This window comes from Pristiophorus japonicus, chromosome 9 (genome assembly GCF_044704955.1).
Source record: "Pristiophorus japonicus isolate sPriJap1 chromosome 9, sPriJap1.hap1, whole genome shotgun sequence".
In the NCBI taxonomy this organism is placed as follows: Eukaryota; Metazoa; Chordata; class Chondrichthyes; family Pristiophoridae; genus Pristiophorus; species Pristiophorus japonicus.
This window is the reverse complement of record NC_091985.1, coordinates 203,211,178-203,223,953: the sequence shown is the minus strand read 5'-3', so window position 1 is coordinate 203,223,953 and position 12,776 is coordinate 203,211,178. Positions and strand designations below refer to the sequence as shown.

Below are 12,776 nucleotides of genomic sequence, written 5' to 3'. Positions count from 1 at the left end.
TGTCCCAGCTCTCTGAGGCAGCGAATTCCACAGATTCACAATCCTCAGAGAAGAAATTTCTCCTCATCTCAGTTTTAAATGGGTGACCTCTTATTCTAAGATCATGCCCTCTAGTTCTAGTTTCCCCTAGCAGTGGAAACATCCTCTCTGCATCCACCTTGTTAAGACCCCTCATAATCTTATATGTTTCGATAAGATCACCTCTCATTCTTCTGAATTCCAATGAGTAGAGGCCCAACCTACTCAACCTTTCCTCAAGTCAACCCCCTCATTCCGGAATCAACCTTGTGAAACTTCTCTGAACTGCCTCCAAAGCAAGTATATCCTTTTGTAAATATGGAAACCAAAACTGCATGCAGTATTCCAGGTGTGGCCTAACCAATACCCTGTACAACTGTAGCAAGACTTCCCTGCTTTTATATTCCATCCCCTTTGCAATAAAGGCCAGATTCCATTGGCCTTCCTGATCACTTGCTGTACCTGCATACTAACCTTTTGTGTTTCATGCACAAGTACCCCCAGGTCCCGCTGCACTGCAGCACTTTGCAATCTTTCTCCATTGAAATAATAACTTGCACTTTGGCAGAAAAAAATCAAAGAGCATGACCTCACACTTTCCAATATTATACTCCATCTGCTAAATCCTTGCTCACTCACTTAGCCTGTCTATGTCCTTTTGCAGAATTTTTGTGTCCTCCTCACCCATTGCTTTTCCTCCCATCTTTGTATCGTCAGCAAACTTGGCTGCGTTACACTCGGTCCCTTCTTCCAAGTCATTAATATAGATCATAAATAGTTGGAGTCCTAGCACTGATCCCTGTGGCATCCCATTGGTTACTGATTGCCAACCCGGGAATGAACCATTTATCCCCACTCTCTGGTTTCTGTTTGTTAGCCAATCCTCTATCCATGCTAATATATTACCCCCAACCCCGTGAACTTTTATCTTGTGCAGTCAGTAACCTTTTATGTGGCACCTTGTCAAATGCATTCTGGAAGTCCAAATACACCACATCCACTGCTTCCCCATTATCCACCCTGTTCGTGACATCCTCAAATTCTAGCAAATTTGTCAAACATGACTTCCCCTTCATAAATCCATACTGTTACATCCATGTTACAGCAGTGACAGATAAGAAAGGTGTTGAATTAAACGATGGAGACATTGCCCTCATAGAAGGACTCCCAAGTCCTGATCAGAAGTGACCCTCAGGCAATCTCGGTTACAAACCGGTCAATGTCTCGAACATGTAGAAATGTAGATCGACAAACACAGCTGTTCAGATTATTGAATGTATATATAGAAAAAAAACGTGAATGAACCTTCCTCATAAGTCCGGCCGTCATTAACCATTTTTGCCTGAGAGCAGAATAGAAACATAAAGAACGGAGTATAAATCGGGAGTATAAATTGTTGACCTAATTCAAGAATTTGAGATTGTGGCGAGCAATAAATCTGATTGGATGTTTAAAGATACCAATCAGAGAGATACAGAACAATGGAAATTGACAACGCAGCCAATGAACCAATCACAGTCATTGTCTTCGCCCATCCCTCATTAGCATAGGGCTGTGGGCGGAGTGTGGGGCTGCCTATATAATACGAGCCCAGAGCAAGATTTTCTTCATATCCGTGCCTGAATGAACAAGACGATGCCTGAGGAAAGAAAGGATAGTGTGACCCAGTGACCGTAATGGAGGATTGTACTAAGCGAAACGGCTATCGCTTCTCGGCCTTTTGGCTAAGATGATGCGTAACTGACCTGACAGGGGGGTAACCACCATAACCCCAAGGTGGTTCTCCCTGGATCAGGAAGGTATATGCTTGCTTTTTTGGAAATAGGAGGTGGGTGGGGTGGCTTGACCCATCCACCTCCACGGAGGTGTATGGGGGACCTGACCCATTCACCTCCATGGCACGAACCTGGTATTGCAGTACTTCCAGGAACGGTGCAGTGGCTCTAGGCCTTTTGGCTAAGAGCATTGGCGCAGAGTGATCCTTGAATGGGCCCAAGGTGACCTCTGGCGTTTGTGATTTGACAAAGAATTGGAACGATTGGCTACGAATTTCAAAAAAAAAAGAAACCAAATTCGAAAAAGGGTGCCAAGAAAGTCATCAAGAAAACACCACCAAAGGGCGGCAAGAAGCGCCGAAAGTCGAGGAAGGAGAGTTATGCTATCTACATCTACAAAGTGATGAAGCAGGTTCACCCAGACACCGGCATCTCCTTCAAAGCCATGGGCATCATGAACTCGTTTGTGAACGATATTTTCGAGCGCATTGCGGGTGAGGCTTCCCGCCTGGCCCATTACCACAAGCGCCGCACCATCAGTTCCCGGGAGATCCAGACCGCCGTGCGCCTGCTGCTGCCCGGGGAGCTGGCCAAGCACGCCGTGTCGGAAGGGACAAAGGCGGTGACCAAATACACCAGCTCCAAGTAAAACTCCACGTTGTCCTGACAGAACAAACCCCAAACACAACGGCTCTTTTAAGAGCCACCCACAACATCATTGAAAGAGCTGCACAAACACATCAGCCTTTAGACTGAATTTACTGTAATTATTTCCCGAACAAGTGTGTGTGAGAACCTTTGTAGTTCCAGCTGTAGATTTACTTTTGAATTCTCATAAGTAGCTTCACTGACCGGCTTGACCTTGGCGTCACTGGAATTTCCTGCAGTGAGTAAACTACAAACACGGTCCCTGGTCTCTTTCCCTTTGTTTTCAGACCCGTTCATTCACAGCGCCTGCCGACGAATTTATTTTGGGGGACGGGGAAACTCCGATTTCAGTCACATTCTCACTCAAGCCCTTTTCACGTGTTTTTTTATTCCGTTGCGCTCAGTCCGTTTATTAACCCAAGACTCCCCGCAGTGTAACAACCCAGAATGGGAGTTCTTAGAGACTAGAACAGAGCAGTTTGAACTCTGTCCCTCTTCTCTTTTTACAGAAGGACTCTCCGTTCTGGTCTCACTCCCACAGCAGCTCCTGTGAAAACAAGTTCACTTTTACAAAGATGGAGCTGGAATGTGTCCCGTTACAGAATCAGTGGGGACTGAGTCCCGCCCGTTACAGACAGTTTGAAACTGAAGCCGAATTTAATCCTGATTGTAACAGGTTGGAATTTGCATGGGGAACATGGAATAAGACAAAAGGAAACCAAGTGTTTTGAAGTATTTGGCTAATGGTGAAGTTACTAACATAATCCGCAATTTTAACAATTATTGGCGGGATTTTTGAATTTAAAAAATCGTTAGGTTCTGGCTGTTGGGAACCAGTAATTTCCGCCCTCTTTTCATTGCTGGACTAAACAGGCTGTGATTGGTCATCGGAAACAGCCAATGAAATCCACGACAGAGTGGCCAATCACAAGTTTGCTCCCTGCATCCATCCAGAATCTATAAGAAGGGCAGATATAGGAGGAGTTTCTCATTCCTTGTCTGAACCTGCGGATCGTGGAAATGTCTGGAAGAGGAAAAACCAGCGGTAAAGCTCGGGCCAAGACCAAGTCTCGCTCCTCCCGGGCTGGACTGCAGTTCCCTGTGGGCCGTGTTCACAGGCTCCTGCGAAAGGGGAACTACGCTGAGCGTGTGGGTGCCGGAGCCCCGGTCTACATGGCTGCTGTGCTCGAGTATCTGACCGCTGAAATCCTGGAGCTGGCTGGCAATGCGGCCCGTGACAACAAGAAGACCCGCATCATCCCTAGACACCTGCAGCTGGCCATCCGCAACGACGAGGAGCTCAATAAGCTGCTGGGAAAGGTGACCATCGCTCAGGGCGGGGTGCTGCCTAATATCCAGGCTGTGCTGCTGCCCAAGAAAACCACCACTTCGTCCAAGACCAAGTAAAGCGGACAAGATTTAAACTAATAACCCAAAGGCTCTTTTCAGAGCCACTCACAGTATCTGTGAAAGGGCTGCTTACTGTATTAATCGAGACCTTGTGTTCAGGTACCAATAAATTGGTCTATTTCAGACGTATGCGGGAGTTTTCAGTTCCTGGTATCTGCATTACGGTTCTCTGCTCACGCAAACTGTTTTAGTTAGCAGCTAATAATTAAACTACAGTTGTCAGAGACTCAAAAATTGTATAAATACCGCAACCGGTTCCCTAAATATTATTTAATCTATCAATGAAAGCTGTATGAAGAAATTAGGCGGTTATTAAAAGGGCCTAGTTTAATTCTGGTCTGGTTTGAGAGTTTGAATGCTGGTTCTGTTCCCAGGATCTCCGGTCGTTCCGGGCTGTGTATTTCTCCTAAGCCGGTCAGTTTAGGCCTACACTGAGCAGCCAAGCGCAAGACAGTCACTGTCATGGATGTGGTGTACACTCTGAAACGGCAGGGCCGCACTTTCTATGGATTCAATGCGACCCTCTTCCCCCAAGCACAAAGCAAAGGCTCGTCGAAATGCCACCCACCGCCTCACGGGGGGAGGGAAGGGGACAGGAGGGGATTGGATGCAGGGAGGGAGATATAGTTCATTTACATTTTGTTCGGTTTAGATATATATTTTTCGCCAAGGTCTATATGTTTTAAATCAGCATATGCACGATGGACGGAATATCCTTTTAGTTTCAGAATTATAGACATTTATCATAGAAGCTTACAACACGGAATGAGGCCACTTCGGCCCATCGTGTCCGTGCCGGCCAACAAAAGGCTATCCAGCCGAATCCCACTTTCCAGCTCTAGGTCCGTAACCCTGCAGGTTACGGCACTTCAAGTGCACGTCCAAGTAGTTTTAAATGTGGTGAGGTTTTCTGCCTCTACCACCCTTTCAGGCAGTGAGTTTCAGACCGCAGCCACCCTCTGCGTGAAGATATTTCCCCTCTAAATCCACTACCAATTACTTGAAATTTATGCTTCCTGTGCTAAGGGAAATGGGCCCTTTACGGCACAGAAGGTACGGCATATTCCAGGTGAAGGTAACACTGAAACAACTAATGTAGTTACAGCAGTGACAGATAAGAAAGGTGTTGAATTAAATGGTGGGCGGAAGGACAGTGAGGGCCTTTTGCCTCATAGAAGGACTCCCAAGTCCTGACCAGAAGTGACCCTCAGGCAATCTCGGTTACAAACCGGTCAATGTCTGTCGAACATGTAGACATCTAGATCGATAAAGAACAGAATATGGCTCGGGAGGGGATGTAACTGATGACATAAATCAAGAATTTGAGATTGTGGCGAGCAGTAAATCTGATTGGATGTTTAAAGAGACCAATCAGAGAATTACAGAACAATGGAAATTGACAACGCAGCGAGTGAACCAATCACAATCGTTGCCTTCACCATCCCTCATTAGCATAGGGCTGTGGGTGGAGTGTGGGGCTGCCTATATAATACGAGCTCCGAGCTAAGTTTACGTCATGTCTGGGTTGAATTGAACAAGACAATGCCTGAAGAGAAGAAATCAGTTACTGCCAAGAAAGGCGCCAAGAAAGTGATCAAGAAAACACCACCGAAGGGCGGTAAGAAGCGCAGGAAATCGAGGAAGGAGAGTTACTCCATCTACATCTACAAAGTGATGAAGCAGGTTCACCCCGACACCGGCATCTCCTCCAAGGCCATGGGCATCATGAACTCGTTTGTGAACGATATTTTTGAGCGCATCGCGGGTGAGGCTTCCCGCCTGGCTCATTACAACAAGCGATCCACCATCAGCTCCCGGGAGATCCAGACCGCCGTGCGCTTGCTGCTGCCCGGGGAGCTGGCCAAGCACGCCGTGTCGGAAGGGACAAAGGCGGTGACCAAGTACACCAGCTCCAAGTAAAACTCCACGCTGTCCTGATACAACAAACCAGAAACCCAACGGCTCTTTTAAGAGCCACCCACAACGTCTCTGAAAGAGCTGCACAAACACATCACCCTTTTAACTCAATTTACTGTAATTATTTCCTGAGCAAATGTTTGACAACATTTAAAGTTGAGTTAGATTTGAATTCTCATAAGCGGTTTTACTGTCCGGTTCAACCTTAGCTTCTCTGATAAATTTCCCTCCCAGTAAACTGTACACACTGTCCCTGGCCGCCTGTCAATGAATTATGATCTTGTCTTAGGAGGTGAAACTCAGACTTTAGTCACCTCATTCTCTCTCAAACCCTTTACAATATAAAAAAAATTCTAATTCGGTTCAACCCGCTTATTAATCCGAAATTCCGAGTGCAACAGCCCAGACTGGGAGTTTTTACAGAGACCAGAACAGGGAGTTTGAACCCTGTGTCCCTCTTCTCTTTTCACAGAAGAACTCCCAGTTCAGGTCTCACTCCCGCCTGTGCGGAGGATCGATCCATGATCTGTGATTCCCAAATTGTACAAAGATTGAGCTGGAATGTGTCCCGTTACAGAACATTTGAAACTGAACCCGAATTTAAACCTGATTGTAACATCCTGGAATTTGGAAGGTAATATGGAATACGGCAAAAGGAAATAAAAAGTGTTTGGAAATCTTTGGCTAATGGTGAATTTATCATAATCCGCATTGTAAAAATTATTGGCGGGGTTTTTGAAATTGAAGATTCGTTGGAAGTCCAACAGTAATTTTCGCCTTCTTTTCATTGGCGGGCTAAACAGACTGTGATTGGTCAGCGGAAAAGACCAATGAAATCCACTTCAGAGCGACCAATCACAAGTTCGCTCCCTGCATCCCTCCAGAAGCTATAAGAAGGGCAGATGTGGGAGGAGTTTCTCATTCTTTGTCTGTGGATCGTGGAAATGTCTGGAAGAGGAAAAACAGGCGGTAAAGCTCGCGCCAAGGCCAAGTCTCGGTCCTCCCGAGCCGGACTGCAGTTCCCTGTGGGCCGTGTTCACAGGCACCTGCGAAAGGGGAACTACGCTCAGCGTGTGGGTGCCGGAGCCCCGGTCTACATGGCTGCTGTGCTCGAGTATCTGACCGCTGAAATCCTGGAGCTGGCCGGCAACGCGGCCCGCGACAACAAGAAGACCCGCATCATCCCCAGACACTTGCAGCTGGCCATCCGCAACGACGAGGAACTCAACAAGCTGCTGGGAAAGGTGACCATCGCTCAAGGCGGAGTGCTGCCGAATATCCAGGCTGTGCTGCTGCCCAAGAAAACCACCACTTCGTCCAAGACCAAGTAAAGCGGACAAGATTTAATCTAATAACCCAAAGGCTCTTTTCAGAGCCACCCACAGTATCTGTGAAAGGGCTGCTTACTGTCTTAATGGAGTCAGAGCCCTTTAATTCATGTACCGATAGATTGGCCTGTTTTAGACCTGTAAACATAGAAAATAGGTGCAGGAGCAGGCCGTTCGGCCCTTCGAACCTGCACCACCATTCAATAAGATCATGGCTGATTATTCCCTCAGTACCCCTTTTCTGCTTTCTCTCAATATCTCTTTAGCCATAAGGGCCACATCAAACTCCCTCTTGAATATATCTAACGAACTGGCATCAACAACTCTCTGCGGTAGGTAATTCCACAGGTTAACAACTCTTGAGTGAATAAGTTTCTCCTCATCTCAGTCCTAAATGATTTACCCCCTTATCCGTATGCGGGAGTTTTCAGTTCCCGGTCTCTGCATTACGGTTCTCTGCTCACACATACATTCTTCCCGTTAACAGCGAATAATTGAACTACAGTTGTCACTCAACAATTGTATAAATACCGCCACCGGTTCTTTAAATATTCTTTAATCTGTCTGAAAACGAGTCGGCGATGATGAATTAATGTAGTAATAAAAGGGCCTAGTTTAATTCTGGTCTGGTTTGAGATAGTTTGAATGCTGGTTTTGTTCTCGGGAGCTCCGGCCGTTCCCGGGCTCTGTATTTCGCTGCTAAGCCAGTCAGTTTAGCCCGCACTGCATCAGCGAGCGATGCACAACATACAGGATCCGAAAAATTCTGACGGGACTGGACAGGTTAGATGCAGGAAGAATGTTCCTGATGTTGGGGAAGTCCAGAACCAGGGGTCACAGTCTAAGGATAAGGGGTAAGCCATTTAGGACCGATATGAGAAAAAACCTCTTCACTCATAGAGTTGTTAACCTGTGGAATTCCCTACTGCAGAGAGTTGTTGATGCCAGTTGATTGGATATATTCAAGAGGGAGTTAGATATGGCCCTTACGGCTAAAGGGATCTAGAGTTATGGAGAGAAAGCAGGAAAGGGGTACTGAGTTGAATGATCAGGCATGATATTACTGAATGGTGGTGCAGGCTCGTAGGGCCTACTCCTGCACCTATTTTCTATGTTCCTATGTTTCTATGCACCATAGGGGACGAACTCCGCACTGTGACTTTGGGAGGATCTCCTCGGCCACAGGGTGAAGATGGTTGAGGAGGACTCTAGCAGCAACCTTCCCAGTGGTTGATAGCAGGGAGATTCCCCTGTAATTGCCGCAGTGGACTTGTCCCCTTTTTTAATGCTGGTCATGATCACTGCATCTCTGAGATCTCCCGGCATGCTCTCCTCACTCCAGATGAGAAAGATGAGGTCATGTATCTGCGTCAACAGCGCCTCTCCACCATACTTTAGTGTCTCAGCAGGGATTCCATCCGCTCCCATAGCCTTGTTGTTCTTGAGCTGTCTTATGGTTTTTCCAACCTCATGCACCATTGGGGTTTCGCTGAGGTGGTGGTGGGTCGCAAGCTGCGGGATGGAATTGAGAACACTCGACTCAAAGGCAGAGTCTTGATTGAGGAGATCTTTGAAGTCCTCCTTCCAGCAGGCCCTGACAGCCTTGGTGTCCTTGACGGTTTCCCCGTTCTTGGCCAGCAGTGGGGTGGGGCCTTGGGAGTTTGGACCATAGGTGGCCTTGACTGTGATGAAGAATCCTAGCACATCATGGCTGTTGGCTAGTTGTTGTAACTCCTGTGCTTTCTCCATCCACCAGCTGTTTGTTAGGTCCCAGGTTTTTTGTTGGACCTCAGACTTGAGCCACCTGTAATGTTGCTTTGCTGCTCCCGAGTTGTGTTTTTGCTTGAGGCTCAGAAATGCTCTGTGCTTGCGATCTATTAGTTCTTGGATCTCCTGATCATTCTCATCAAACCAGTCCTGGTGTTTTCTGGTTGAGTGACCAAGTATCTCTTGGCAGGCACTGGTTATGGAGGCCTGGAGGACAGAGAATGTTGAAAGCTGGGGACCTTGTCCCTTTGAGATGCTCAATTTTGGATCATGCCATGCAGGGTGTTTTTCTCTTCGTGAGCCCGTCTTCACAAAGCAATCCTGCAGAAACATCGGAGGGGTGAGGGAGCAGGAGTGTTTGCTGGGACTGTGCAGGAGTTAATATCTGACAGTAAAAGTCCCAGGTTAATTTAATTGGAGTGAAACACTCGGTCACTGAGAATAATACCGAACAGCCCTGAGCTGCAAAATTACAGAGACTACAACAGGGAAGCGAGGGTTAAATGTGGGGCATTGTTTCTCTCACTCTCTGACACTGTCCCACAGTGTGGAATTAATAATGCCTCCCTCTGTGGTACAATATCAGTGAGAGAGGGGACTGCATCTCTGTCTCTCCAATGGGGACTTTCAGGATAAAACCGGACCTCACAGGTCAGTCTGGAACTGATACTGTGCATGTTTCTGTGTCTCACTGCCCGACCTCGATCTTTGCTGTCTCTCGCTCAGCACTCTCCCCCCATCTCTGACTCTGTTACAATCCTCTTTCTCTTGTACTGTCTGTGAAGGCGGGATAACGCTATTGAGCATGATGTGGAAACACTATTGGAAGTACAATCCTGATACTGTTTCTGTTTCTCTCTCTAGTGCTGTACATGGATGTCTGACACTAGTATTGAGCGTAATATGGGAACACTGATACCAAGTGTAAGACTGATAAAGTGTGTGTGTGTCTCTATCTTTCGTAGTGCGGTACATGAATGTCTGACACTAGTATTGAGCGTAATATGGAGACACGTCTCTGGGTGATGAGCATGGGATGGATAGGACACTAGTTACTGTTAAATGTCCCTCAGCTTAGGAGGTGAGAGAGACAAAGAAATGCTGGAGGGACGGTGAACATATAATTTATATTTTCATGTTAATCAAACATGTTTCTGCATTCGAACAGTATAACAACTTAACAGCAGATATGGGTTAAGCCAGCCACTGCTGTGATTGGCTCCTGCTCCTGAATCTGGGGAACAGATATTGTGAGGAGCGCCGGCCTCGGAGTGTTTAACACTTACTGAGCTGGGAAACTACAACTAACCCCGAGAATCGGCAGCACAGGCCGAGCGGAGAGGTAACCCTGTGCTGGGAACTGTAAATCTGGGACAGTTTGTGTTGTGAATGTGCAGATGTGAACATTGTGTGAGCGAGAGTGTGTTAAAGGGGCGGCCGGGTGAGACTAATGTCACTGTGTTTGTGTGTCCGTCTCATCGCCGGATTCCAGAGTCTCTCTTGTGTAAAATTCAAAGATTTCCCTGTCACAGGATCGCCCTGCTCCCCTGCTCAGGTCTAAAGTGGGAATTAAACGTCAAGTTTGATTTGATTTCAAATTTCAATCAAAAAACAGAAAAAATGTCCGCGATCGGGTGAGAGAGCGCGATCAGTGCAGCAATGAAACGGGTTTAAATCCAAATTGCTGCCTTCAATTCGGATGAAACTTTCTCGACAGCAAACATCCCGGTGTTCGGAACAGAAAGAGGCCAGTCTGGGAATCTGGAGGGCCAGGGTTGAATTGGAATCGGACAGTTAATGAAGAGAGAGAAACACAGAGAGGCTGGAGGGGCGGGGAGCTGACAGCAGGATGTCTCCGCCCCGTCCGCTCGCTGCCTTTAAGTTGCTCTGTGCCGCCGCCTCCCGTTTCATTCCTGACCGAGCTCTGACTGTCAGAGAGATTTTCCACAGAGCCGCAGACATGACTGACACTGCAGCCGCCGAAACGGCCCCTCCTGCCGCCGCCACTCAAATCAAGGCTCCCAGCAAGAAGAAGGCGGCTCCCCGCTCCAAGCCAGCCGGTCCCACGTTGGGCGAACAGATCCTAAAGGCTGTGGCCGATGGCAGCGATCGTAAGGGGATGTCCCTGGCCGCGATAAAGAAGGCTCTGACGGCCAAAGGCGTGGATGTGGAGAAGCGCGGGTCCCAGATCAGGTTCAGTATCAAGAGGAATGTGACAAATGGCTTCCTGGTGCAGACCAAGGGCACGGGCGCCTCGGGCTCCTTCAAAGTCGCTAAGAAGGAAAACCAGGGGAAAGTGGGAAGGAAGGTGAAGAAACCAGCAGCCAAGAAATCTCCAGCCAAGAAACCAGCAGCCAAGAAATCTCCAGCCAAGAAACCAGCAGCCAAGAAATCTCCGGCCAAGAAACCAGCAGCCAAGAAATCTCCAGCCAAGAAAACCAGCACCAAGAAGGCGCTAACAGCAAAAAAGTCAGCGAAAGCGGCGGCTGGGAAGAAGCCGGCTGCAGCGAAGCCCAAGAGCCCCAAGAAGGCCTCGGGCGCAAAGGTGAAGGCGGCCAAAAAGGTGGAAAAACCGAGGGCCAAGGCCAAATCAGCAAGACCCAAGAAAGCAGCGCACAAAAAGTAAATAAAAAGTGCAACTTGTAAACATCTGAACCCAAAGGCTCTTGTCAGAGCCACCCACGCGCCTCAGAAAAGAGCTGATCCCCGAATCAAATGATCCCTGTCACGGGGCCGGGCTCAGATTTCAGACAGAAATCATTGAACATGAAGCCAGGATCCCTGGTGACTCGCTGACATTGGCTGCACCCACCCTTCCCCCAGTGTCTGCAATAAAACACACAGAGAATGGGATGTCCGGTCCGAGCCTCACTGTAACTGGGGATGTGTTCGGCTCCAGTCTCAGTTCCTGGTCATTGTCATTTCACAGGTTCAGAGGGAGAGTCTGTGAGACGGTGATACTGGCGGAGATACCCCGCCTCACAACTCAAACCCCAAACACCACATTCTCCAAATCAGCTGGAATAAGGTGTTTGTAAACTGCTGAATCCGTCTGTGAGAGGAAGTGTGGGGAGATGGAACAAGGTCTGAGATTGACAGGGAAGGGGCTGTATATAGGCGGGAATATTCGCGATTGTTAATTGTAACGGGACCTTATTTAAAAGCTTCTGGTTCCTGGAAGTCTTGAAGATGAATTCCGAGTCTGTTAGGATTTGTGCGGAGCGCTGTGTTTCGGTTCTATTGTGGGAAAACGGTTTGAAATTGGCGGCTGCAGAAAGCTAGAGGCTTCAGAATTCAAACCGGAATGTGACAGAATGGGATTGGTGACTTATAATGGGGCACAATCGCCGTTATAAAGAGCGGGATTCTTAAATTGCTGGCGGGAAATTAGATTTTATTTAATCTCTGTTGGTTGATATTCTGAAATTGGCGGGCTTTTTGAAATTGACCAACTGTCAGTTTCAGTTCAGCCAATCAGGATCCAGTAATCCCCGCCCTTCATTTTCACTTTCGGTGCTTGGGTCAAACTTGATTGGCGGTCGGGTTGCAGCCAATCACAGCCCCGGGGCGGACCCTCACACACTTTAAAAGGAGGCCCCAGAGGAGGCTCCGCATTAACAGTTCCTTTGTCCCAGATTGTGTTGAGGTCCGTTCAGAAAATGGCCAGGACCAAGCAGACAGCGCGCAAATCCACCGGAGGGAAAGCTCCTCGCAAACAGCTGGCGACCAAAGCGGCCCGGAAGAGCGCTCCGGCCACGGGCGGAGTGAAGAAGCCTCATCGCTACAGACCCGGCACCGTGGCTCTGAGGGAGATCCGCCGCTACCAGAAATCCACCGAGCTGCTGATCCGCAAACTGCCCTTCCAGCGCCTGGTGCGGGAGATCGCTCAGGACTTCAAGACCGACCTGCGCTT

The 12,776-nt window shown here is 48.1% G+C and overlaps 3 protein-coding genes and 1 pseudogene across 3 annotated transcripts in view; all 4 read left to right on the top strand.

Moving 5' to 3' along the window:
• Positions 1-12,776, top strand: part of LOC139273450 (zinc finger protein 664-like) — a 92,923-nt gene that overhangs the window by 50,813 nt on the left and 29,334 nt on the right. The window lies entirely within an intron of this gene.
• Positions 1,723-1,961, top strand: LOC139274362 (U2 spliceosomal RNA; annotated as a pseudogene).
• On the top strand, positions 5,394-5,771 carry LOC139272814 (histone H2B 1.2-like). Its single transcript, XM_070888926.1, has one exon. It carries the CDS (start codon positions 5,394-5,396, stop codon positions 5,769-5,771), a length of 378 nt encoding a protein of 125 aa, XP_070745027.1.
• On the top strand, positions 10,824-11,489 carry LOC139272813 (histone H1-like). Its single transcript, XM_070888925.1, has one exon. It carries the CDS (start codon positions 10,824-10,826, stop codon positions 11,487-11,489), a length of 666 nt encoding a protein of 221 aa, XP_070745026.1.